The sequence below is a fragment of the Notolabrus celidotus genome, chromosome 7 (genome assembly GCF_009762535.1).
Source record: "Notolabrus celidotus isolate fNotCel1 chromosome 7, fNotCel1.pri, whole genome shotgun sequence".
Classification (NCBI taxonomy): domain Eukaryota; kingdom Metazoa; phylum Chordata; class Actinopteri; order Labriformes; family Labridae; genus Notolabrus; species Notolabrus celidotus.
The window spans coordinates 36,421,813-36,447,279 of NC_048278.1; the positions used below are offsets into that span (position 1 = coordinate 36,421,813).

At 41.8% G+C, this 25,467-nt stretch overlaps 1 protein-coding gene and 1 long non-coding RNA gene across 2 annotated transcripts; both read left to right on the forward strand.

The window, feature by feature from the left end:
• The first annotated feature begins 221 nt into the window (after window positions 1-221).
• LOC117815951 lies at window positions 222-4,240 on the forward strand. Its single transcript, XR_004631875.1, has 4 exons — window positions 222-311; window positions 415-472; window positions 3,957-4,054; window positions 4,147-4,240. It is a non-coding gene; the product is annotated as an uncharacterized LOC117815951 (long non-coding RNA).
• A 1,187-nt stretch (window positions 4,241-5,427) lies between these two features.
• LOC117815605 (junctional adhesion molecule A-like) lies at window positions 5,428-23,877 on the forward strand. The gene is made up of 8 exons (XM_034687414.1): window positions 5,428-5,446; window positions 12,649-12,996; window positions 13,087-13,296; window positions 15,337-15,606; window positions 18,066-18,150; window positions 18,235-18,298; window positions 23,077-23,255; window positions 23,400-23,877. The coding sequence occupies exons 1-8, from the start codon at window positions 5,428-5,430 to the stop codon at window positions 23,461-23,463; spliced, it is 1,239 nt and encodes a 412-aa protein (XP_034543305.1). The 3' UTR covers window positions 23,464-23,877.
• Window positions 23,878-25,467: the final 1,590 nt, after the last annotated feature.

Below are 25,467 nucleotides of genomic sequence, written 5' to 3' on the forward strand. Positions count from 1 at the left end.
GAGCCCACTTGATAACCTCAGTGATATGCTGTCCCTCGCTTCGGATTAGATTAACATATTGATAAAGATCTTATAAATGAAGGACAGCAAAGGAGAACTTCAGGGAGGAGCCTCCATCATGTCAGACTCTGAACTAATGACTAACAATTATCATCCTTAAATGTCAAAGTGATTTATCTTATCCTACCAGTAAAGTGTCTCAAATATCTCTCTTTAATTCTAGATGAATCAACATTAATAATGAACATCATCAGGTTGACTCTGTCTGTCCTGATGCTGATTCCTCTGCTTCTCTTGACTCTGTGGAGCAGGTAAAACCATGACAATCCATCAGATCAATCATCTCAGTTTCTAGTTTTAAATCTGTGCTCTTCATTTTTAAATTTTGATTTATTGCCTTTGGATTTAATCCAGGAAGAAGAAAACTCTGAGCTCCACCTGTGAACCGAATGAACGTGTGGAGGTGATAGAGGTGAGAGAGAGAGAGAGAGAGACAGAGAGAGAGAGAGAGAGAGAGAGAGAGAGAGAGAGAGAGAGAGAGAGGCCTGACTGACTAAACCTTTCTACAGAGGCGTTGAAAGATTTAACACATCGGTGCCTTCAAATGGGCTTGTGTTTAACGTGATCACGAGAAATGGCCATATGATGTTGGAGCCCATGGACTCCAGTTTGACACAGATACATTACGTTATTTTGTAACTGATGGGGTCTGTAGTTAGAGGAGCAAAATTAGCTAACATTAGCGACACCGCAGCTTGTACAACACGGTTTGATCAACGCTAGCAACGTACGGGACCAAGATGAGTCATGGCAAGTGGTAATCTAGATCCAAGCGGCAACCTCCGGTCTAAAAATATGAGTCCAATGCGGAAGTGCTGAAAACTGCAGTTCATTGTAAGAATCCGCTTGAGTCTGGCTTCAGAAGTACTGGAAACCACATACACACAAATTCAAAAAAGCCGATCTGTACAGCAGAAATAAACATGTTTACAGCCTGGTACAAAAAACTAGTGTAGTCTGGATAGCTCATTTCTCCATCGGCACACACTGTACGGGGGTAGGGGTGAGCCCGACTGAGGATTTGCTTAGTCGAATCTGATTCATCAGATTTTGCCCATAGTCGACTAATAGTCGAATGCTTGTTGTTTTTCCTTATTGACCCAAAGTCGGCATGATATGACAATATTACGCATAACCATTTACAATAAAGAGACTCGTAGCTTAAAGTAAAAGGGACAACAGAATATTATAAGTATAAAACTTAGATTTTTTAAATCTATATTGCAAAAACAACGAGGTGATGAAGGAGAGAAAACTCAAATAAGGCCACCATCTGTTAAACATGGAACAACGCGCCGTTATAGAAGAAGGAACCAGGAGATATTTAAACAGTGTTCACACAGCAGAGAGCAGCACTGCAGAGGGTAGTTTGTCCAACTTCAGGCTAAACATTTGTATAATGTTCATAATCAAACCTGAACCAGCTAAAGGGTTTTTAAATCTCTTAACAGAACCTTTTAAAACAGTCTTTCATCTCGTCTTTGTCCGCTTGAGTCTTTTCAAACTGTACGTGAGGAAACCCATCGTGTGTACGGGCAGAAGTGCGCTCCTGTCTTTGTTGACTGTAAATCCTGTCTTTGAGAATATCCTCTCTGATGGTGTGGAGGTGGATGGGATGCTGTGGATTGTTTTTGAGGCTTCAGACAGCTTTGGGTATCCCTCCTCATACATTTGGCCCCGTACAGCTTTTGTGTGGTCCGTTAATCCTTCATCTCACAGCCCTCTTCATGAAGCTGCTCCTCATCTTCATCACTATTTTTTAGGATCATCTGAAGTTTTATTTCCTGACATTTTGAGCTGCCATGAACGTAGAAAGATTTAAAGACCAGCTGAGGTACGTCTGCTCCACAGCTCCCTGCTAAATGGGAGAGTCCACCTTTAATTACCAGGGGAGATTTAATTACCCCTTTAAGGAGATTTAACACTTCAAGAGCTGTTCTCAGAATTACATTAAATAAGTCTATATTTATATCAAAATAGGATATATGAGACACTATTTTTACAGGAAACAGGAAAATAATAAAATTAGACATTAGGCACCCCCATGGTTTGAATGAAATGATCCACATTTCATATGCAAATATTCGACTATGAGATTGGCAGTCGACTAATGCTAAGGTTAGAACGAATCGTCCAATATTCGACTATTTGGGGTCACCCCTAACGGGGGGTGAATTTTTTTAGAAAGAAAGAAATGTACTTTATTAATCCCCAGGGGGGAAATTCAATTTTTTCACTCGTGTTGTTTTTCGGTCATGATACACACACAGTTTTTTGGTATATATACATACAGTCACTGCATGCACTTTGGGAGAGATGTCAGAGTGAGGATGCTGCCATCAACCAGCACACCCCAAGCAGTTGGGGGTTCGGTGCCTTGCTCAAGGGCACTTCAGGCAAGTGAACCAGCACCTCTCCAGCCACCAGTCCACTTGCCAAACTTTGTCCATGCTGGGACTTGAGCCGGCGACCCTTCGGTTCCCAAGCCAAGTCCCTATGGACTGAGCTACTGCCGCCCCCAATGCGGCAATTTCAAAGCTATTGAGATTACGAGTCTTCCAATGAGAGGCACAGCTGACTTGATTGACAGGTGGGAACACTGCAGCTGTTGGCAAGGAGGCTCAAAGCCCGCCTCTTTACGACAGCAGCAATATGGCTTCCGCCGATGATCGGCCTCAAAACAGCACTTCAGAAACAGATGGGTGACGTCACGGATACTACATCCATATTTTATACAGTCTATGTCTAGATCTAAAAGGTGACATATCATGCAAAATCGACTTTTTAATGGTTCTCTACCTGAAATATGTGTCCCTGTCTACAAACCCCCCGAGAATGAAAAAAATCCATTCTGCCCCTGTTCTGATTTCTCCACCTTTCTGTAAATGTGTGCTGAAATGAGCCGTTTCAGACTTCCGGGTTTTTGTTACGTAACAACAATATCCGGTCTGTCACGGAGTCAGAGCTCGGAGCTTGTTCAGCCCATAGACTGTATAAAATACAACTCAACCCCTCCTCTGTTTTTCATTCCCTGCACACGTGTGCTAACAAGGAGCTTAGGAGGGAGGCATGCTAGTTGTAGGCTGTCTTAATAAACACAAAGGTCGGTTTTACTCCCCACGTCTGCAGATTTGAAGATCTAGTGGATGATTTTTATTTATCATGGATAAGTGCTAGCGCTAGTTAGCATAGCTACATGTTCGTAGCTGTGTACCAAGACACACGTCTACATACTGATAAATAAAACAACAAGAAACACTAAATCTGTGACCAATGGTTCAGAAAGGTCCTGCTACAGGCGCCTCTCCGTCAGGATCAGATTCAGAGGGTTGAAGTAGCGTGGTCTGCTAGCAGCCGTGTATATTCAGCCAACATGTAAACATTAGATCAACGTGCTGGAGAGCTGAGGCCACATCCACTTCCTGAGGGGGCGTGGTCAGAGGGAAAACAGAGTGTTCTGAGGAGGACTGAAGAAGAGGGTTCTTCAGGCATGCCAAAATCTGATTTCAAAGTGTTTTTTTGAGCATAAACTTTAAAAACATGTTTTGGGGACCTCTTAGACCAATATATATTGATGAAAAAAGCGTGATATGTCACCTTTAAAGTTAGTTGTTCCTCCGCATGGCATTTCAGCACTTGCGGAAACAGTAATATTAGCATTTCCACTTATAAAAGAAGGAAGACAATGATTGGACTTTTGGCCTTCATGTACCACTAGAACGCCAAATCACTCATTCACAGCACTTCACGAATTCTATTTGAAGGCAGCATATGTCATGATTTAAAGTAGAAAATGCAACAAGTAGATCCACAGAATGTTTTTTTTTCTAAACAAAACATCAACATAGAAAAGTCCTTTTAATTATTTTGAAATAAACCTCATCGTCTGTCATCAGCTTGACTCTGGTTCTGGGTATGAGGACGTCTCAGCCGTCCCTGCAGCACAGAGGGAAGACGCAGAGGAGCAGGAAGACCTGGTGTGAAGTCCAGAGAGGTGAGAGCCTCCTGCACTGAAGACAACAGACTGAGTTCAGATTCCTAATCACAGTTCCAGCTTTAACATTAGTTTTTGTTGGTTTGTTTCAGATGCAGGGCTCGGTGTGGAGAGCGAGGATGGGGTCAAGTTTTCAGCAGCACAGGAACCAGACGCACAACTGTTAACAAAGACCTGTTGATAGTCCAAGAGAACACCTCCTCATCCACAGAGGCTACATGCAGAGCAGAATAATGGCAATCAGGGATCCCCTCTATCTTGTGCTCCAGAACAAAAAATATATCAATCAATCAATCATCAATCAATCTTTATTTGTATAGCGCCAAATCACAACAAACGTTATCTCAAGACGCTTTTACAAACATAGGAGGTCAAAAAGGAAAGTTTGAAGCCTACTCTTAAAAGTGGAGAGGGTGTCTGCCTCCCGGACCCTGACTGGTAGATGATTCCAAAGGAGAGGGGCCTGATAACTGAAGGCTCTACCTCCCATACTACTTTTAGAGATTTGAGGTACAACTAGCAAGCCTGCATGTTGGGAGCATAGTGCTCTTTAAGATACGAGGGTGCCTGATTTTTAAGGGCTTTGTAGGTTAAAAGAAGGATTTTAAATTCTATTCTACATTTTATTGGGAGTCAGTGTAGAGAAGCTAACACTGGAGAGATGTGCTCCCTCTTCCTAGTTCTAGTCAATACTCGAGCTGCGGCGTTTTGAACTAGCTGAAGAATCTTTAGAGACTTATTGGGGCAGCCTGATAAGAGGGAGTTACAGTAATCTAACCTGGAGGTAACAAATGCATGGACTCGTTTTTCCTGCGTCGCTCTGAGATAGGAAGTGTCTAATTTTAGAAATATTGCGCAAGTGAAAATAGGCTGACTTTGAGATTTGCTGAATTTGGGAGTTGAAGGATAAATCTTGATCAAATAGGACTCCTAGATTCCTAGCCGATCAATACAATAATCCGTAATCAATAAACTATCTTCCAAATCTCATTCTGTTGTTGGTGTGGTCCTTGCTAGTGAAACGCAACATCAACCGCCTCCGCCCGTCCCTTCACACCCAACAGTACCGCCGTTCTCATTCACACCCTGGTAAGTGTAGTTACCTCCTCTCTGGTCTCCCTCTCAAATCCATCCAGAAACTCCAACTGGTCCAGAACTCTGCAGCTCTCATCATCACCAGAACCCTGACGTCCTTCAGCAGCTTCTCTGGCTCCTGGTCAAAACTTGCATCAATTTCAAGATCCTGCCGCTCACCTTTAAGGCCCTCCATAACCTGGCTCGTCCATACCTCTCTGAACTTCCCCACATCAACACACCCGCCGCGCTCTCAGGTCTTCTTCTTCTACACTACATCACCTGCCTGCTTGACCACCATGGGGTCCAGAGCCTTCAGTCAGTCTGGATCTCTCTTACCATTTTCAAAATGTATCTCAAAACACATCTTTTTAAACTGTTATATTCACTCTACATGCACCTCTTCGCTGCACTGTATCTGATCCTGTTCATTATTAATAATATTATTATTATTATCTATTCACAGGACATTGAAACGTTACATCATTAATACTTTATAACATCCTGACCAGCTTCTTCTTCTTCTTCTTCTTCTTCTTCTTCTTCTTCTCCTTCTTCTTCTTCTTCTTCTTCTGCTTCTGCTTCTGCTTCTTCACCACCACCAGCTAATAAAGTTTGTTCCAAACAGACACAGGAAGCTGAATGAATCATTCTTTAATGTCATATTTGTGCTTCCACACTGTTTTCTGGAAGTAAAGGACTGCTGGGGAAATCTTAGGAATACTGGTGTGCAAAATGAATTAAATGTATTCTTTTAAATTCAACTCAACAGTCAGTGATTGAGGCTAAAAATCTATTTCAGTCTCTCTATGTTTCACTGTCCTCTAGCGGTGATGTTTAAGTGTCGCAATCAGGCTTCACCAGTCTGAGTGCTCCACTTATTCTCTGCTTTAAAGGATCATGTAACTCAAAATACAAAATAGGCTTTCTTCTCTTTTTTAATCCAAGCGTTTCTGTTCCTTCCTCCAGTTAGTTCTTTTATTTTTTTACTGGTTTTATCCAAAGTACAAAAAACAAAGAAAGCAACAGGAACCTCTTCGTTTCATTGCGTATCAATGCCTACCAGAGATGTGATTCTTTGTTCTTTTTTACTTGCATTTCAGTTTCTCACTTCTCTATTCTGCATTACTCTACAAATAGCAGCGACCTGACCGCAAAGTGAAAAGAGAAGAGTCAAAACGAGAGCAAAACAGCAAGTCATTTAACTTCCTGTTTAAATTCACTTGTGGTTCTCAGCTCTAATGCACCCCTGTTCCTTCATCACGCGTGCAGCCTGAGTGACATCCTGACTCGGTGCACACATGGAGACGATCTGTACAGGACATCTGACTTTACAGAAATAAAGGAATCTTTCTTTCAGTTGGATAAAATATCAAAAGAACAGTGAGTGACTTGTCTATTTGATTCCCTTTATCATCATTGCATCATCAGCAAACACGTTTTTATATGATTCCTGAAACATAAATGAAATGCTATGCTGATGATGCCACTTTTTAAATCTAAGTCTCCTGCAAAAGGTTTCTCTGGACTCCTGCTGGCGTAATTGTAATATAAACTTAATCCTTCAAAATTAAACACGTGTCAAATGATGCATCCACGCAAGGTTTGGAACCAACAATGTGTAACGCTTATGTCTTATTCTCTCTGGGGTGTAAAAAAAAAACCCCACCACTTTAGTGTGATGTGGGTTTGGCTCATCCTGTGTTAGTCACTGAAAGAGGAAGGAAACAGTCGTTCCTCAATTACCTGAAATCATCACTCTGCTCAGCGACTGCAGAGGAGAGGCAGCAGCTTTGAGGACGACATCCTTCACCAGAGTAAGCTCAGTAATTTATTGATATGTTTCAAGCTTTTTCACTTCTGTGTGTTTGTTATTCATCATCTGACTTGTTGTATTGTCTCTTAGGCTGTGCAGGAAGAAGAGAGGAGCAGGGATGAGTTTAACTTCTGCAGCTGTGTGTGGATTTATCGTCCTCCTGCTCTCTGTGTCAGGTATTTCACATCTACAGTTTAATTATCAGATGTTTTTTTAAATGATCTTCACACAAATTCAACAAGTTATTACTTTTTCATGACTTCCTGCCTTTTAATCCTCATCCTTTTTCTTTATTTTCATAGCTTGTATCAGTTTTACTCGATAAAAGCAAGATTTTACTTTGGTTTGCCTTCTTTTACTCCTCACATTTCATAAAGTATGTTTAATAATCACTTTCACATGAAGTAAATATTGTGATTTTTATCTACCTGTGTTCACTTTTGCTTCGAAGCTGACCCCGGTTGCAGAAACAGCAGATTTCTCAGTGGAAATTGAGTTTTAAACCTGCAGATATTTGATCGCGTGCTACCTTTTTTTTGAATCGATACTTGAGTCCCACACAGACGCTGTCTCAACTTCTCCTTTATCATTGCACACTACGCACCAAACTTTCACAGTTCCTTTTGTGGGTGTGATATTTCCACATTGCGGTGACGCCTTTTATCTCCTCTGTATCGCAACAGCCGCTTTACAGGTTTCCCCACACCTCAGTGTTACTAACGCGGCTTTTGGTAGTCACAATTCACACAGCAGCAAACTTACCACAGGTTGAGCTCTCTAAGAAATGAAGCACTCTCTAATAATCAATGCTTCTCTTATTTAGGTAAGTAAACTGCATATAAGGTGAGATTCATGAATGTTTGCTACTTCAGACTGCATGACTTCCTGCCTCAGTGCACAATCAGATGAGCTGTAAAAAGCACTCAGGGAACTTCCCTCTTCGTTTTGCACATAACTGATCTGATCTGATTTTAATCAAGAAATTGAATAGCATTTTTCATATATGAGTTTTAATTTGTGTCATTATTTTATTTTATTTAAAGGTGACATATCACACTTTTTTCATCAACATATATTGGTCTAAGAGGTCCCCAAAACATGTCTTTAAAGTTTATGCTCAAAAAAACACTTTGAAATCAGATTTTGGTCTGCCTGAAAAACCCTCTTCTTCAGTCCTGCTCAGAACAGTCTGTTTTCCCTCTGACCACGCCCCCTCAGGAAGTGGATGTGCCTCGGCTCTCCAGCACGTTGATCTAATGTTTACATGTTGGCTGAATATACACGGCTGCTGAGAGATCGCGTTACTTCAACCCTCTGAATCTGATCCAGAATCTGATCCTGATGGAGAGGCGCCTGCAGCAGGACCTTTCTGAACCATTGGTCACAGATTTAGTGTTTCTCGTTGTTTTATTTATCAGTATGTCGACGTGTGTCTTGGTACAGCTACAGCTACAGCTACAGCTATGAACATGTAGCTATGTGGCTATGCTAACTAGCGCTAGCACTTATCCATGACAAATAAAAATCATCCACTAGATCTTCAAGTCTGCAGACGTGGGGAGTCAAACCGACCTCTGCCAGAAAGGCAGCAGGACCTTTCTGAAGGATTGGTCACAGATTCTGTGTTTCTTGTTTTATTTGTCAGTATGTCGACGTGTGTCTTGGTACACAGCTACAGCTACAGCTATGAACATGTAGCTATGTGGCTATGCTAACTATGGCTAGCACTTATCCATGATAAATAAAAATCATCCACTAGATCTTCAAATCTGCAGACGTGGGGAGTAAAACCCACATTTGTGTTTATTAAGACAGCCTACAACTAGCATGCCTCCCTCCTAAGCTCCTTGTTAGCACACATTTGTGCAGGTAATGAAAAACGGAGGAGGGATTGAGTTGTATTTTATACAGTCTATGGGCTGAACAAGCTCTAAGCTCTGACTCCGTGACAGACCGGATATTGTTGTTACGTAACAAAAACACAGAAGTCTGAAACGGCTGGTTTCACACACATTTACAGAAAGGTGGAGAAATCAGAACAGGGGCAGAATGGATTCTTTTCATTCTCGGGGGGTTTGTAGACAGGGACACATATTTCAGGTAGAGAACCATTAAAAAGTCCATTTTGCATGATATGTCACCTTTAACTTTTATTTAACCAGGTGAGTTAATTGAGAACCAATTCTCATTTGCAATAACGACCTGGGCGAGGAGGCAACACAGGTGGCATGACAATAAATAAAAGACAAAACAAGAAACAGAGAGGACATACATAGAAACCTAGAGACAGAACAATACAATACAAAAATATGACAGCAGTGAACAACTTAAAAGCAATTTAAAAGCAAGTGTAGTGATGTTGAGTTATGGGGTGTATTAGTTTTTTGAAAGTGGCGAGTGGAATGAGAGAGGTCAGCTTTAGGGATTGTTGAAGGTGATTCCAGTTATTTGCAGCGGAAAACTGGAAGGAGGTGCGACCAAAGGAGGTCCGGGCTTTGGGTGGGATGAGTTTGATAAGGCTACTTGAGCGCAGGCTCCGGTTTGTGCTGTGAAGTTGGATTAGTGACTGTAGATATAACGGGGTTTTACCAGTGAGGGATTTGTAAATGAATGGAAACCAGTGTGTTTGTCTGCGAGAGTGGAGTGAAGGCCAGTTCAGCTGAGAGTGCAGGTGACAGTGGTGAGTGGTGAATGGGGCTCCAGTGACAAAACGGATAGCAGCGTGGTAAATGACATCCAATTTGTGAAGGAGGGTGTTGGAAGCGGACCTGTAGACTATGTCACCGTAATCAAGAATAGGGAGGACTGTCATCTGAACCAGAAGCTGTTTAGCAGAGTGTGTGAAGGAGGATTTGTTGCAATAAAGAAAACTAATGCGGGATTTGACCTTAGTGAGTAGTGTGTTGATGTGTGCTTCGAAAGAAAGTTTGCAGTCAAGCCAGATCCCTAGGTATTTGTAACTGTCAACAAACTCAATCTCCGACCCATCCAGGGAGGAGATTTTGAGGGGGCTGTTGGGCAATGGCATGTTTTTGTTAAAAACCATACATTTAGTTTTATTGGAATTTAAAACCAAATGGAGCCTCATGAGAGCGTGTTGGACACTAAGGAAACTGGCCTGTAATGCGGACAGTGCTGTGGTCAGGGAGGAACTAGATGTATAAATAATTGTGTCATCTGCATATAGATGGATATGAGAATCACCTGCTGCAAGGGCAATGTCATATTTGATACATGCGGCATTTTGGTGCAATTTTTTTTGCTCAAAGTTTCTTCTTTTTAAAAACAAAAAACTAAAACATACAAATGAACATTTTTAGCCTTTAAACTTTGAGTTTCCTTCAAATGTTTCCTTTCAAACCTAGAAATGATTTTTTTTCCATATTGCACGACAACATCATACATATTTTGTAGCACAAAAAACTAATTTATTGTATATTTCTTCTCTGAATTGTTCAATTTTTAGTGGAATTCAATGAGCAAAAGACAATTATTTACTAGGGAGCCATGGTAACATTCAACTACAGTCATCAATCATCATGATACAGCAGGTTGCATATATAAAAATACAATATAGGCTATGAATATCTCAATTTATACTCTAAATATACCTAATTATGTAATTTAAACATGTTCTTAAATAACAAAAAGACTGTATGTTACTTTATGGAATGCATAATGTATGAAATGTAATAAAATGATGATTGAGAGGTCTGAAAATAAATACCTGTTGTATCAATTTTGACGCACACATTTTCAACACAATTTGACTATAAATAAAGTAATGAAATATTAATTAGTTTTACATTGCATCAATCCAGTAACTATTCCTCTTGAAATTTCAAAAACAATTTGAAAGTTTTTTCATCCAAACTTTTTCAAAATTGGTAAAAATATCCCTGAAAAACCTCGAGTGGGTCTCTGATCCACAGCTGACATTTTGGATGTCTCAAGTGACGTCCTTCTGGTGCATGAATCACTCACACCTGGTGGATTATCCGTGCACTGCATGTATCTGATTGTATACAGACATGGCCAAAAGTCTGCTGCTTCAGGGTTTTTAGGTGTTTTTGTCAGATGTTTCTATGGTATAATGAAATACAATTAGAAGCATTTCATAAGTATCAAAAGCTTTTATTGAGAATTACACAGAATTCATGCAATAAGTCAATATTTGCAGTGTTGACCCTTCTTTTTCTAGACCTCTGCAATTCTCCCTGGCATGCTGTCAATCAACTTCTGGACCAAATCCTGACTGATGGCAGTCCATTCTTGCATAATCAATGCTTGGAGTTTGTCAGAATTTGTGGGTTTTTGATTGTCCACCCGCCTCTTGAGGATTGACCACAAGTTCTCAATGGGATTAAGATCTGGGGAGTTTCCTGGCCAAGGGCCCAAAATCTTAATGTTTTGTTCCCCGAGCCATTTTGTTATGACTTTTGCTTTATGGCAAGGTGCTCCATCATGCTGGAAAAGGCATTCTTCATCACCAAACTGCCCTTGGATGGTTGGGAGAAGTTGCTCTCGGAGGACGTTCTGGTACCATTCTTTATTCATGGCTGTGTTTTTAGGCAAGATTGTGAGAGAGCCCACTCCCTTGACCGAAAAGCAACCCCACACATGAATGGTCTCAGGATGCTTCACTGTTGGCAAGAGACAGGACTGATGGCAGCGCTCACCTCGTCTTCTCCGAACAAGCCTTCCTCCAGATGCCCCAAACAATCGGAAAGGGGATTGATCAGAGAACATGACTTTACCCCAGTCCTCAGCAGTCCAGTCCCTGTACCTTCTGCAGAATATCAGTCTGTCCCTGATGTTTTTACTGGAGAGAAGTGGCTTCTTTGCTGCCCTCCTTGACACCAGGCCTTCCTCCAAAAGTCTTCGCCTCACTGTGCGTGCAGATGCACTCACACCTGCCTGCTGCCATTCCTGAGCAAGCTCTGCACTGGTGGTGGCCCGATCCCGCAGCTGTAACACCTTCAGGAGACGGTCCTGGCGCTTGCTGGACTTTCTTGGGCGCCCTGGAGCCTGTTTGGCAACAATTGAACCTCTCTCCTTGAAGTTCTTGATAATTCGATAGACGGTTGACTGAGGTGCAATCTTACTCGCTGCTATAAACGTCCCTGTTAGGCCCTTTTTGTGCAATGCAATGATGGCTGCACGTGTTTCCTTGCAGGTAACCATGGCTAACAGATGAGGAACAATGGTGTCATGCACCATCTTCCTTTTAAAGTGTCCAGTCACTCAATCATGACAGATTGATCGCCAGCCTTGTCCTCATCAACACCCACACCTGTGTTAATGTGTGTTACACCTGTGTGTCATTGAAATGATGTTAGCTGGTCCTTTTGTGGCAGGGCTGAAATGCAGTGGAAATGTGTTTTTGGTGATAAAGTTCATTTTCAAGGCAAAGAGGGACTTTGCAATTAATTGCAGTTGAGCTGATCACTCCTCATAACATTCTGGAGTATATGCAAATTGCCATTATAAAAACTGAAACAGCAGACTTTGTGAAAATTAATAGTTGTGTCATTCTCAAAACTTTTGGCCATGTCTGTACATCAGGTTTTTTCAGAAAAAATGTAACACACTGATGATGTAGAGGTCTCAAAAACTGATGTATCAAATATGATATGTTATAGGGTTAACACGTGACTATTTTTAAAAAGGTTGACTGTGTTTCCTGATGTGCTCTGTGTTACAGTGGTTCAGGGTCAGAATGGCTTTGGAGTGACTTACTCTCATCTTCAGATCTGTGCCTCAAAAGGATCAACTGTGAAGATAAACTGCACCTTCACATACCCTGGAAGAATAGCAGGAGGAGAGGAAGAACTTTCAAAAACATTCTGGTTTGCTAACAGAGAAACTTTAAGTCAAGACATTGAAACATCCTCACAGTATTCAGGTCGTGTGAAGAACACCTGTGAGGAGAATAGATGTACTCTGAGGATCACAGACCTGAGAGAGAGCGACGCAGATCAGTACATGTTCAGAATAATAACAAAATCTAACAAATACTTTGGTCGACCTGGAGTCAAACTGTACATCCCAGGTAAAGTTATCAATGGATCATTTCAACATGTGTTTTTGAGTTCACCTTTTTGATATCAATGTAAATAACTGACATTTCCACACATTTTAGATCTGGAGGTGGTGATTGGAACGAAAAATTCAGGTTTGCAGCTCAAGTGTCTCAGCAGCTCTCCTGCCGACACTGCCTTCATCTGGTTCAAGAATGGAACGAGAATTAAACAAGAAAACTCACAATATCATTCACCAGGCCTGGTTCTTCACGCAGACAGATATTCCTGTGCTGTACGAGGATACGAGAAGTGCCCGTCTCCTTCAGTGTGTGAGTTTAGGTTCAGTCTTCCTCTGACACGACACCATGACACCCTTTGATGGAGCTTTAAACTGATGATCTGTACCGTCACAGAATCTTAAATGTCTCAGTTTATGTTCTTAATCACAAAAACAAGCTTGGATAACAGAGAACACAAGTCATCATCATCATCATCATCATAGTTAGATTATAAAACATTCATGCAGGTTGTCAGAGATCTTGATGAACTCATCTCTAGTTTAGATTTGCTTTGGGGATTTTAATTAGCTGCCATGATGACCCTTTATTTCAGTTCAGAGCAAGCGGCAACCTCCGGTCTTAAAATATGAAGCCCATGTGGAAGAGTTAAAAACTGCAGTTCCTTGAGTCTCCACTAGAGGCTGGCTGAAGAAACACCGGAAACCACACACACACATGCACTTTGTGATTTTATTCTGTGAAAGGTGCTATACTAAATAAAATGTACTTACTTACTTACTTACTTACTTACTTACACCCATTCAAAGAAGACGATGTGTTTAATAGCTCGGCACACACTGTACAGGGCGTGAAATTTTCTATAACTCAGTATTTTCAAAGATATTGTACAAGTTTTGCCGTCAAAAAAGGATGACGTCACGGATACTACGTCCATTTATTTTACAGTCTATGTTCAAGACACATAAGGCAGTCCCTCCAGGATTTCGCAGGATTTTTTTGTGATTGTTGCGTCCCCAAAAAGCCTGAATTTGCGACAGCTTTTTGAAAAAATTGCGGTGAAAGTTGCAATTTTTTTTTTTTTGCTTTTTTCCCCCAATAACATCTCAGGGGCAAGTAAATACGCTAAATTACAGTTGTTTTTAGAAAGCTTCCTTGATGTGGCCACTCTTGATTCACAGAAAAATGCCATGAAAGGACCGTATTGCACATTTACGACGGTCCCTGAATGCACCTCGCAGCGACTGATGCACAGTCAGTTCACGGCACTCTGAAATTAATCTGCATCTTTGATGACGAGGAGTTGATCAAAACTTACTGAATGTGTCTGATGTTTCACCAAACTGGATTAAATCAAGCTGTAGATGCAGAGCTTTTTACGGTAACCACGGCAACAACGTCAAACATCAAATAGTAAACAGACGTCCCCCCGGTTGTGTCTTTGTCACTAACGCACACCTGGGGGGTAAAAATCATCAATGAAGATGAGACAGATGCATGGAGGTGAGGAGAGCTGGTTCATAAAGCACACCTGCTGCAGGTAGAGACCAAGCTAACACTGAGCCCCTCAATCTATAAATAACAACGTTGTCATGGTCACTTGTCCTGCCTGCTGTCCCCTCTCTTCACCCGTTCTCTGTGCGTGTTTTGTTGTTGAAAAGTGCCGATCAAGTGAGGACTTACGTTTATGTTCCAAGGAAGTCAAATTGATGACAAAACCGATGACGTGCAGGGGCTGAGATGGAGGTAATTGGTCAAATTTGCGGGAAAGTTGCGCTGATTTAAAAAAATTGCAGGGCCGCGAAAAAATCGCGCTGATTGGTTGAATTTGCGTTGATAGTTGCGATCGCGAAATCGCAACTTCCTGGAGGGACTGATAAGGGGTTCAACTTCTTGATCGACGTGTTACCTGCATGTTTTTCTTCCTGGTCTATCCAAAGAACATCAATGAAACTATGAGAGCAGGTGTTTAAAATATCATAAAAGTGTTCGTAATCCAGATTTCTATCCCCAAAACCACACACAGACACTGATGCACATGCCTGACCACATGAATAATGACGAGGGCGTGTTAACGCAGTGCATCCATAACAAACTGTGAAACTTGTTTTTAATGTAAAATGACACCAAGTGGTTCCCAAAACAAGACAATCAAGCTCCACCTACTTTTAGTTTTCATGCAGATTAGATTTTAGGTTTATATATTTATTGTCTGTACTGTCTTGTTGTGTCCTTACTGTCTTGTTGTCAAGTATCAGTCTTCCAATCACCACGTCAACTTCCTTGTGTGTGCCAGCTCACTTGGCAATACAGCTTGCTTGATTCTTAAATATTTGTGTTTTCATCCTCCAGATGCTCCAAATCCTCCCTCTGTGTCAGGGAGTCCCTCTGCTGAGGTAAAGGTGGGCAGTTCGGTGACTCTGAACTGTAGCAGTGATGCTAACCCAGCAGCTAACTACACCTGGTACAAGAAGAATGGAACCCCTGACCTTCACCTCTCCAGTTCAGAAGCACAGCTTGTCTTCAGCGCCATCCAGTCCTCTGACTCTGGACAGTATTACTGTGAAGCTGAGAACAGTTTGGGGAAAGCAACATCCGAATCCATCTCCATTGATGTAAAATGTGAGTAAAACACAGCTGATTCAGAAGTATCATTAACCCTCCTATTATCCTTGGAGGTCAATTGGACCCCATTCAATGTTTAACGTCTCTAAATGAAAGACTAACATCATATTTTTGGCTTCATACTTCAGGACTTTTCCTAATTTAATGGGGACAACTGGGAAAACATAAAATCAAAATGTTGATATGTTCCAATTTCCTGAAAAAATATTACACATCAGTGTTCCTTGGGGTCAATTTGACCCCAGGCTGTTTTAGCTGTATATAACATCAGAAATATCAACATTTTACACACATTTGTTTTGGTTGTTTTGGATGATATTGAGGTCACTATAACCAAGGACACTTCCACATGTGACTGCAGGAGCTGGGATTGAACCGCCAACCTTTAGATTGAGATATAATATTTCCAGCCACCATGTCTCTAAAGACATTCAATGACGTCATACGTTTTGATAACATAGAAACAAGGCAGGGCCGACGAGAGCATGACAAACTTGCAGCAGTTTGATGTTCTGTTTTACAAATTAAGTCCTTCTGAATGCTTTAAATTGTGTTTATGCTTGAAATATATTTTTTTAAAAGGGCTATTTAGATAATAATAATAATAACAATTGTAATTTATTTATAAAGGGCTTTCAAAACAAATTACAAAGCACTTTACAAACAATTTTAAAAAGCAGTAGGCAGTAGTTAAAAGCATGTCATTATCCAGCAGAAGCAATAAACAAGGAACAAAGCAATAAACCATAAAATCAATAAAAAGCAAGTCTAAAATATTGAGTTTTTAAAAGCGACTTAAAAGACGACAGTGTGTTAGCTTCCCTGGTATCATTCCACAGCTTAGGGGCACGAACAGAAAATGCTCAATCACCCTTGGTTTTTCTGTTTGAGCATGGATAGTAAAGACCTACCGGAGGATCTGAGGTTACATGATGGCTTGTAGGGAGTCAAGAGGTCAGCAATGTAGTCTGGAGCTGACCCCCCTACGAGCTTTAAAAGTCAACACCATCATTTTCAAATCAATTCTAAAACAGACTGGGAGCCAGTGAAGTGATTTTAAAATGGGTGTAATGTGTTCTCTCCTGCTGGACCTGGTTATGAGTCTGGCTTCTGCATTCTGGATTAGTTGGAGTTTGTTGAGGTTATTTTGTGAGAGACAGAAGTAGATAGTCTACAAAGAAACATAAAGTACCTGACACATAAACCTGGGTAACAATCAGTCTCTGGAGGTTTAAAGGTGACATATCATGCAAAATTGACTTTTTAATGGTTCTTTACCTGAAATATGTGTCCCTGGCATGTCTACGAACCCCCCGAGAATTAAAAGAATCCATTCTGCCCCTGTTCTGATTTCTCCACCTTTCTGTAAATGTGTGTGAAACCAGCCGTTTCAGACTTCCGTGTTTTTGTTACGTAACAACAATATCCGGTCTGTCACGGAGTCAGAGCTCGGAGCTTGTTCAGCCCATAGACTGTATAAAATACAACTCAACCCCTCCTCTGTTTTTCATTCCCTGCACACATGTGTGCTAACAAGGAGCTTAGGAGGGAGGCATGCTAGTTGTAGGCTGTCTTAATAAACACAAAGGTCGGTTTTACTCCCCACGTCTGCAGATTTGAAGATCTAGTGGAGGATTTTTATTTATCATGGATAAGTGCTAGTAGATAAGATAGTTAGCATAGCTACATAGCTACATGTCGTAGCTGTAGCTGTGTACCAAGACACACGTCGACATACTGACAAATAAAACAACAAGAAACACTAAATCTGTGACCAATCCTTCAGAAAAGGTCCTGCTGCCTTTCTGGTAGAGGTCGGTTTGACTCCCCACGTCTGCAGATTTGAAGATCTAGTGGATGATTTTTATTTGTCATGGATAAGTGCTAGCGCTAGTTAGCATAGCCACATAGCTACATGTTCGTAGCTGTGTACCAAGACACACGTCTACATACTGATAAATAAAACAACAAGAAACACTAAATCTGTGACCAATCCTTCAGAAAGGTCCTGCTGCAGGCGCCTCTCCGTCAGGATCAGATTCTGGATCAGATTCAGAGGGTTAAAGTAAAGCAATCTGTGAGCAGCCGTGTATATTCAGCCAACATGTAAACATTAGATCAACGTGCTGGAGAGCCGAGGCCACATCCACTTCCTGAGGGGGCGTGGTCAGAGAGAAAACAGACTGTTCTGAGGAGGACTGAAGAAGAGGACTTTTCAGGCAGACCAAAATCTGATTTCAAAGTGTTTTTTTGAGCATAAACTTTAAAGACATGTTTTGGGACCTCTTAGACCAATATATGTTGATGCAAAAAGCGTGTTATATTTCACCTTTAAGCTTTATTGGCCACTCCAATGTTTGGCTGAACTTGCACTCTCTTTCTTAAGCAGTCACAGCACAGTAGAGCAGGACTGATAATAAAAACCTCTGACGTGTTTTCTGTGATCACTTTTTCAGGGGATGGGGTACTCCTGGTTGTTGCGGGATCAGTCGCTGTTGTTCTCCTGCTCATTTTGTCACTTTTCGTCTTCTTGTGGATCAGGTGAGTAGCCCTGTTTCACAGAATCAATAACAGTCAGCTGTTCATACCTAAAGCATTGAACTCTTTTATTCTTCTTGTGAATAGAAAAAAAAAGAGAGCTGTCAGTGAATCTTCAGTGGCAGAGGAGAGACCGAACGACACAGAGCAGGTAAGAACGTAACTGTAAATGTTACTTCCTGTTTTATTTTGTCATCCTGGTGTTACTTCCTGCCATTGCTCAGTTTCACGCCTTTTTCCACACACACCTGTGCCTCTTTTGCAATTAACCTGGCCTGTATATAAACCCCTGTGCGTTCACCCACCCTCTACTATACTGTCATTGTCACCCTTGTGTGTTCATGCGCTCCAGCCTTGTTTTTTTCCCTTGTGTTCCTTTGACTGTTTTCTGACCTTTGCTTGGATCTTTGGATTTTGAATTTGTGGATCAGGCCTCTAGCAGAGATTTATCTGCCTTTGCTGACTGACGTGTATGACCCCTGCCCTCCTGGGCTTCTCTCTGCACTTGAGTCTCAGTTCTGTCTTGAATTTCTCTCAGAGAAAAGGTTAACTTTATTATGAAGACAACTGATAAAATAAAGAAACATTTGTCCACTTTTGGGAGGCACAAGGTAGAAACTTTTCTTTAATTTGCAAGTGCAAATGTTGAAGGCCACTGGGTCACTGCACACTCCCTGGAAGTCAACCTTTAATAGCACAAAAGAAATCCCCACCTTGTTTTGTTCATTCACACTGATGTTACAAACAGGTGGGGTGTGAATTGCCAGATGGGATGGGGCTAATTTCCCCTCCTCTGGTCCTTGAGTTTTTATCTCTGGTGGGTCTAACCCAGGACTTCCGCCAGATCTGTATCCGCTCCATGCTTTCTCATCCGTCAACACCCACCTGCTGCGTTTTCGGATTGCAACGCGGAGTAGGACTGCCGGACAGCTGGAGTCACGTGACCGAGGTTTTCCAGCGGTAATCACTGAATCAAGGATTCTCCTCCTCCTCCTCTCCTCATCCATGTTGTCTTTCTGGTCCTCTGAAAACCTCTGACCTGTTGACTCCAGGCCTGGCTCCGCTCATCATGACTTTGGTTTGTTGTTGTAGTTAAGTGAAGTACGATCTGGTGATAACACAGAGTGTTTTATTCAGAAAATTAACCGGATGTTTTCATTTTGTTTTGGTGAAACCTGACTTCCTGTCCCCCTCCATCTGCTCTGTTGAGATTGATGCGTCATGCTCCGGCATCCGGCAAAAATAGAAGTCTTGTGTCTCTGATCCGGAGGGCTCAGACCTGCTGGATCAGATACACAGCCAGAACGCAACAGAGCGGATCCAGTGGAAGTTAACACATTGACTAGAATATAAACCTATCAGATCCAGTGCCGTGACGGATCAGAAATAGTTCAGACAGGGATCCGGTGAAAATTGGCAGTCACAGCCCCCCTCCTCTAGTCAGACTTCATTAAATGCATCAGGTTGTGTCGAGCCTGCCCGCTTCTATAGATGGAGAGAAGAATGCGAATGGAGTCCTGTTAACGAAGATCGGTCAGTGAAGTGTCTCATTTGTTCTGAAGTCTGCGTGTTAACTGACACAGTAAGATTAAGTTTCATATGCTCTTATTCTGATAGCATGAATCTGTAGAAGTTGCACCAGTGGGCATGTGCAAAAATTAAGTTTTGCTTTTGCGCTCTGTTCCAGCAGCACTGATGATGAGCATGTTCAGACATATTAGGGCCATTTAAAAAAATAAATAAACAGAACTGGAGGGGAAGAGTCATTTTCTGAGATTAATAAAGACTAAAGGTGACATATCATGCAAAATTGACTTTTTAATGGTTCTCTACCTGAAATATGTGTCCCTGTCTACAAACCCCCCGAGAATGAAAAAAATCCATTCTGCCCCTGTTCTGATTTCTCCACCTTTCTGTAAATGTGTGTGAAACCAGCCGTTTCAGACTTCCGTGTTTTTGTTACGTAACAACAATATCCGGTCTGTCACGGAGTCAGAGCTCGGAGCTTGTTCAGCCCACAGACTGTATAAAATAATACTGAATCCCTCCTCCGTTTTTCATTACCTGCACACATGTGTGCTAACAAGGAGCTTAGGAGGGAGGCATGCTAGTTGTAGGCTGTCTTAATAAACACAAAGGTCGGTTTTACTCCCCACGTCTGCAGATTTGAAGATCTAGTGGATGATTTTTATTTGTCATGGATAAGTGCTAGCGCTAACTAGCATAGCCACATAGCTACATGTTCGTAGCTGTAGCTGTAGCTGTAGCTATAGCTGTGTACCAAGACACACGTCGACATACTGACAAATAAAACAACAAGAAACACTAAATCTGTGACCAATCCTTCAGAAAAGGTCCCGCTGCCTTTCTGGCAGAGGTCGGTTTTACTCCCCACGTCTGCAGATTTGAAGATCTAGTGGATGATTTTTATTTATCATGGATAAGTGCTAGTGCTAGTTAGCATAGCCACATAGCTACATGTTCGTAGCTGTGTACCAAGACACACGTCTACATACTGATAAATAAAACAACAAGAAACACTAAATCTGTGACCAATGGTTCAGAAAGGTCCTGCTACAGGCGCCTCTCCGTCAGGATCAGATTCAGAGGGTTGAAGTAACGCGATCTCTGAGCAGCCGTGTATATTCAGCCAACATGTAACCATTAGATCAACGTGCTGGACAGCCGAGGCACATCCACTTCCTGAGGGGGCGTGGTCAGAGAGAAAACAGAGTGTTCTGAGGAGGACTGAAGAAAAGGACTTTTCAGGCAGACCAAAATCTGATTTCAAAGTGTTTTTTTGAGCATAAACTTTAAAGACATGTTTTGGGGACCTCTTAGACCAATATATATTGATGAAAAAAGCGTGATATGTCACCTTTAAGGAATGACGGCTAAAACCTCCAACAAGTTAAATGACAAAATCAGTAATCTAGGAAAGTTTAAGTCACTTTTAAATGCATGGAAATTGTAAAAATAGAGGGTAGAAGACGTTATCTAACGGGGCATGGAAAACGCTGCAGCACTGGAGGAAAGCTGATGAGCGGCATAGATTGAAAGTAATGAAAAGTGCATGAATATATGAACCAATTAAGAGACTTGGTTGTTTCAGAAAAAGGATTTTTTCACAAATCAATATGGACAGCTCCGTCAAACATGTTATAGCTTGATTAATCAAATGTATTGGATTACTCTCTTTGCCCATTGGCAGTATGTCCACCTCTGCTACGGTAGGTGGCGATATGCCTCCTTTCAGCTAGACCTGCCTCCAGTTGACCTCTAATGTCACTACCAAAACAATCAACCACAAGTCAGTGTGAGGCTGAATAGCTGCACTTCTTCTGTTGTGGTTTTGCTTGCGACTCGGCTTCCTTCAACGCTACGCTGCTTGACCTCAAAGCCTGACAAGTGAACTGTGGAGCATGCACAGTGTTTAGGTGTATGAAGTTTTATGCATGCACGAGCAAATCAATCCCTGACAGCATAATCTAGGTATGTTAGTCTGACTCAAGGTTGTTAGAATTTTGCATTTTTCATTAGTTTTTATTTTCATTTAGTTTTGACTTTTTGTTTTCAATATCAGCTTAGTTTCAATTAGTTTTTAAAGCGGGTTTGCTAGTTTAGTTTATTTTTTGGGAAAATGCTTCATTATTCAGTCCCTCCAGGAAGTTGCGATTTCGCGATCGCAACTATCAACGCAAATTCAACCAATCAGCGCGATTTTTTCGTGGCCTTGCAATTTTATACAATCATCGCAACTTTCCCGCAAATTTGGCCAATTACCTTAAAGGTGACATATCATGCAAAATGGACTTTTTAATGGTTCTCTCCCTGAAATATGTGTCCCTGTCTACAAACCCCCCGAGAATGAAAAAAATCCATTCTGCCCCTGTTCTGATTTCTCCACCTTTCTGTAAATGTGTGTGAAACGAGCCGTTTCAGACTTCAGTGTTTTTCATACGTCACAACAATATCCGGTCTGTCACGGAGTCAGAGTTTGGAGCTTGTTCAGCCCATAGACTGTATAAAATAATACTGAATCCCCCCTCTGTTTTTCATTACCTGCACAAATGTGTGCTAACAAGGAGCTTAGGAGGGAGGCATGCTAGTTGTAGGCTGTCTTAATAAACACAAAGGTCGGTTTTACTCCCTACGTCTGCAGATTTGAAGATCTAGTGGATGATTTTTATTTATCATGGATAAGTGCTAGCGCTAGTTAGCATAGCTACATGTCGTAGCTGCAGCTGTAGCTGTGTACCAAGACACACGTCTACATACTGGCAAATCAAACAACAAGTAACACAGAATCTGTGACCAATCCTTCAGAAAAGGTCCTGCTGCCTTTCTGGCAGAGGTCCGTTTTACTCCCCACGTCTGCAGATTTGAAGATCTAGTGGATGATTTTTATTTATCATGGATAAGTGCTAGCGCTAGTTAGCATAGCCACATAGCTACATCTTCGTAGCTGTGTACCAAGACACACCTAGACATACTGACAAATAAAACAACAAGAAACACTAAATCTGTGACCAATCCTTCACAAAGGTCCTGCTTCAGGCGCCTCTCCATCAGGATCAGATTCTGGATCAGATTCAGAGGGTTGAGGTAACGTGATCTCTGAGCAGCCGTGTATATTCAGCCAACATGTAAACATTAGATCAACGTGCTGGAGAGCCGAGGAACATCCACTTCTCGAGGGGGCGTGGTCAGAGAGAAAACAGAGTGTTCTGAGGAGGACTGAAGAAGAGGGCTTTTCAGGCAGACCAAAATCTGATTTCAAAGTGTTTTTTTGAGCATAAACTTTAAAGACATGTTTTGGGGACCTCTTAGACCAATATATATTGATGAAAAAAGCGTGATATGTCACCTTTAAAATCAAAATAAAAGACCTATTCATGTAAAATATGTAGCTCAAAGTTATTTTGTCAGCTTGATCAGGCACAACCGGAGGAGCAGAATGAGCTCCAGTACGCCAGCATCCACTTCTCCAGAAACCAGACAAACTTGTACAGCAACATCACACCAGCTCGACTCATCAGACACATGGAGGAGCAGGACTTCTCTGAGTACGCTGCTGTCAGATGTGCCAGTACCAGCACCGCCAACAGGTGAGGAACTCTTCACACACAGGAACACTATCATCAACACAAAATAAAAGATGCTTTTTTCACTTTAATCACGAAACGTAAATGTTGATAACTTTATCTTGTCTGATTAATCTTCATTGTCACTTTGTTTTTTTCCACCATCAGAACCAGAGGACAAGAAGCCGAAGAAGATCCTGCTACGGTGTACAGCACAGTCAAAGCCAAATGAGCACAACAAGCACTGCATTCATGTTTAACTTTAAGAGAGAAGCTGTCTTCACCATATCAAAGTAAATGAACAAATCAGCTGTTCAGTAATGCTTCATGTATTTTAACTAGTCGGCTTCCTGATCATTTATTCCTGTTTGAGGAAAACTCAACAAAATGATGTTGAAGGAATTCAACAAGTGGAGTCTCAGAGAGAACAGAGGACCATGTGAGGAGACTTGATCTGCTCACAGCAGACTGGATACTCTGACAATGCGTTTTACATCAGACTTCCACCAGAAACTTGTCCGGTCCGTCTCTGATCCACATTGGTCCGACTCCATGTCATCGTGTCCGTCAACACCCACCAGTGGTGTTTTCAGAACGCAGCATGGAGCGGGACCGCTGGACAGCTGGAGTCATGTGACCGAGGTTTTCCCGCTGTAACCACTGAATCAAGGATTCTCCTCCTCCTCCTCTCCTCATCCATGTTGTCTTTCTGGTCCTCTGAAAACCTCTGACCTGTTGACTCCAGGCCTGGCTCCGCTCATCATGACTTTGGTTTGTTGTTGTAGTTAAGTGAAATACGATCTGGTGATAACACAGAGTGTTTTATTCTGAAGATGAACCGGATGTTTTCATTTTGTTTTGGTGAAACCTGACTTCCTGTCCCCGCTCCATCTGCTCTGTTGAGATTGATGCGTCGTGCTCCGGCATCCGGCAGAAATAGAAGTCTTGTGTATCTGATCCGGAGGACTCCGACCTGCCGGATCAGAGATGCGCAACTCGGTTTAGGCATGATGGCTGTCTAACATGAGTCTGGTCCTGCTCGAGGTTTCTGTGTTACGGCTTGAGCAAAGGACTAGGACCCAAATGCAGAGTACAGGGAAAAAGTATTTATTAAGCAAAACCCAAGGTTCAACAAAAAGCGCCTTGCGGGTAAAAACAACTGAGAAAAAGTACAAAACTAGGAGTAACACAAAATCACCCAAAAGGGGAAAAAGGTTCTATCAAAAATTCACAAACAAAAACTAGGAATCAATCCTCTGGAAACAACTCGAGATAAGTAAACAGAAAAGCGTGGCTTGAATCTCCTCAGGAGCAAGGCTACAACGGGACATGGAGCATGCGGCTAGAGGAATAATCTGGCACTGGAGGAGTGTTTGGTGGTGGCTTAAGAAGCCAGTGCTGATGAGCAGATCAGGGACAGGTGTGCCTGATGAGCCTCACTGCTGAGGAGACCGGCCCCGCCCCTACCCATGCAACCTGCAGGCAGAGAGAGAGAGGGTTAGGGCAAATCACACAACAAATCAGGACCATAACATTCTGCCTGTTAAAGGAAGTTTTTCCTCACCACTGTAACTAGCTAAATACTGCGATGTGCAATGCTCATGATGGATTAAGGTGGGGTCAGACTGAGTCTTACCCCGTCTTGAAGTTGGGTCTCTGTTCATAATTTGACATAGAGTGGTCTAGACCTCCTATGTTTGTAAAAGAGTCTTGAGATAACGTTTGTTGTGATTTGGCGCGATACAAATAAAGATTGATTGATTGATTGATTGAACGGAGCGTATCCAGTTGAGGTTAACAGCATCTAATTTAGTCTAAGTAGGACATTCAGGATCATCAGTCATTTGATGCTCTGCTTTAATTCATCAACATCACTTCTTAAAAAAAAAAAAGATTCCACATGTAAAATAAATTAAGCAGAAATATATGTCATGTAAAACTATTGTATTTATATTTAGGGCTTTCAAATGTACATTAAAAAAAGAGTGAATTATCCTCATTGAACCATGATCTGTAAGAATTAAAGAACACAATTGCACTAAATATTGATTTAAATGTATATGTGTCAAACTCAAGGCCCGCGATGGTATTTTTGCACGCATCACTAAAACTACAAGTCCCACAATGCACTGCATGTCAATCGAGGGCCCGCACGCGAGAGCCGTTACCCGACTCCGCTCATCATCAGCCTTATGAAGCTAGTCACCTGCAGTCAACTTTCAGATATCCCTCTCCC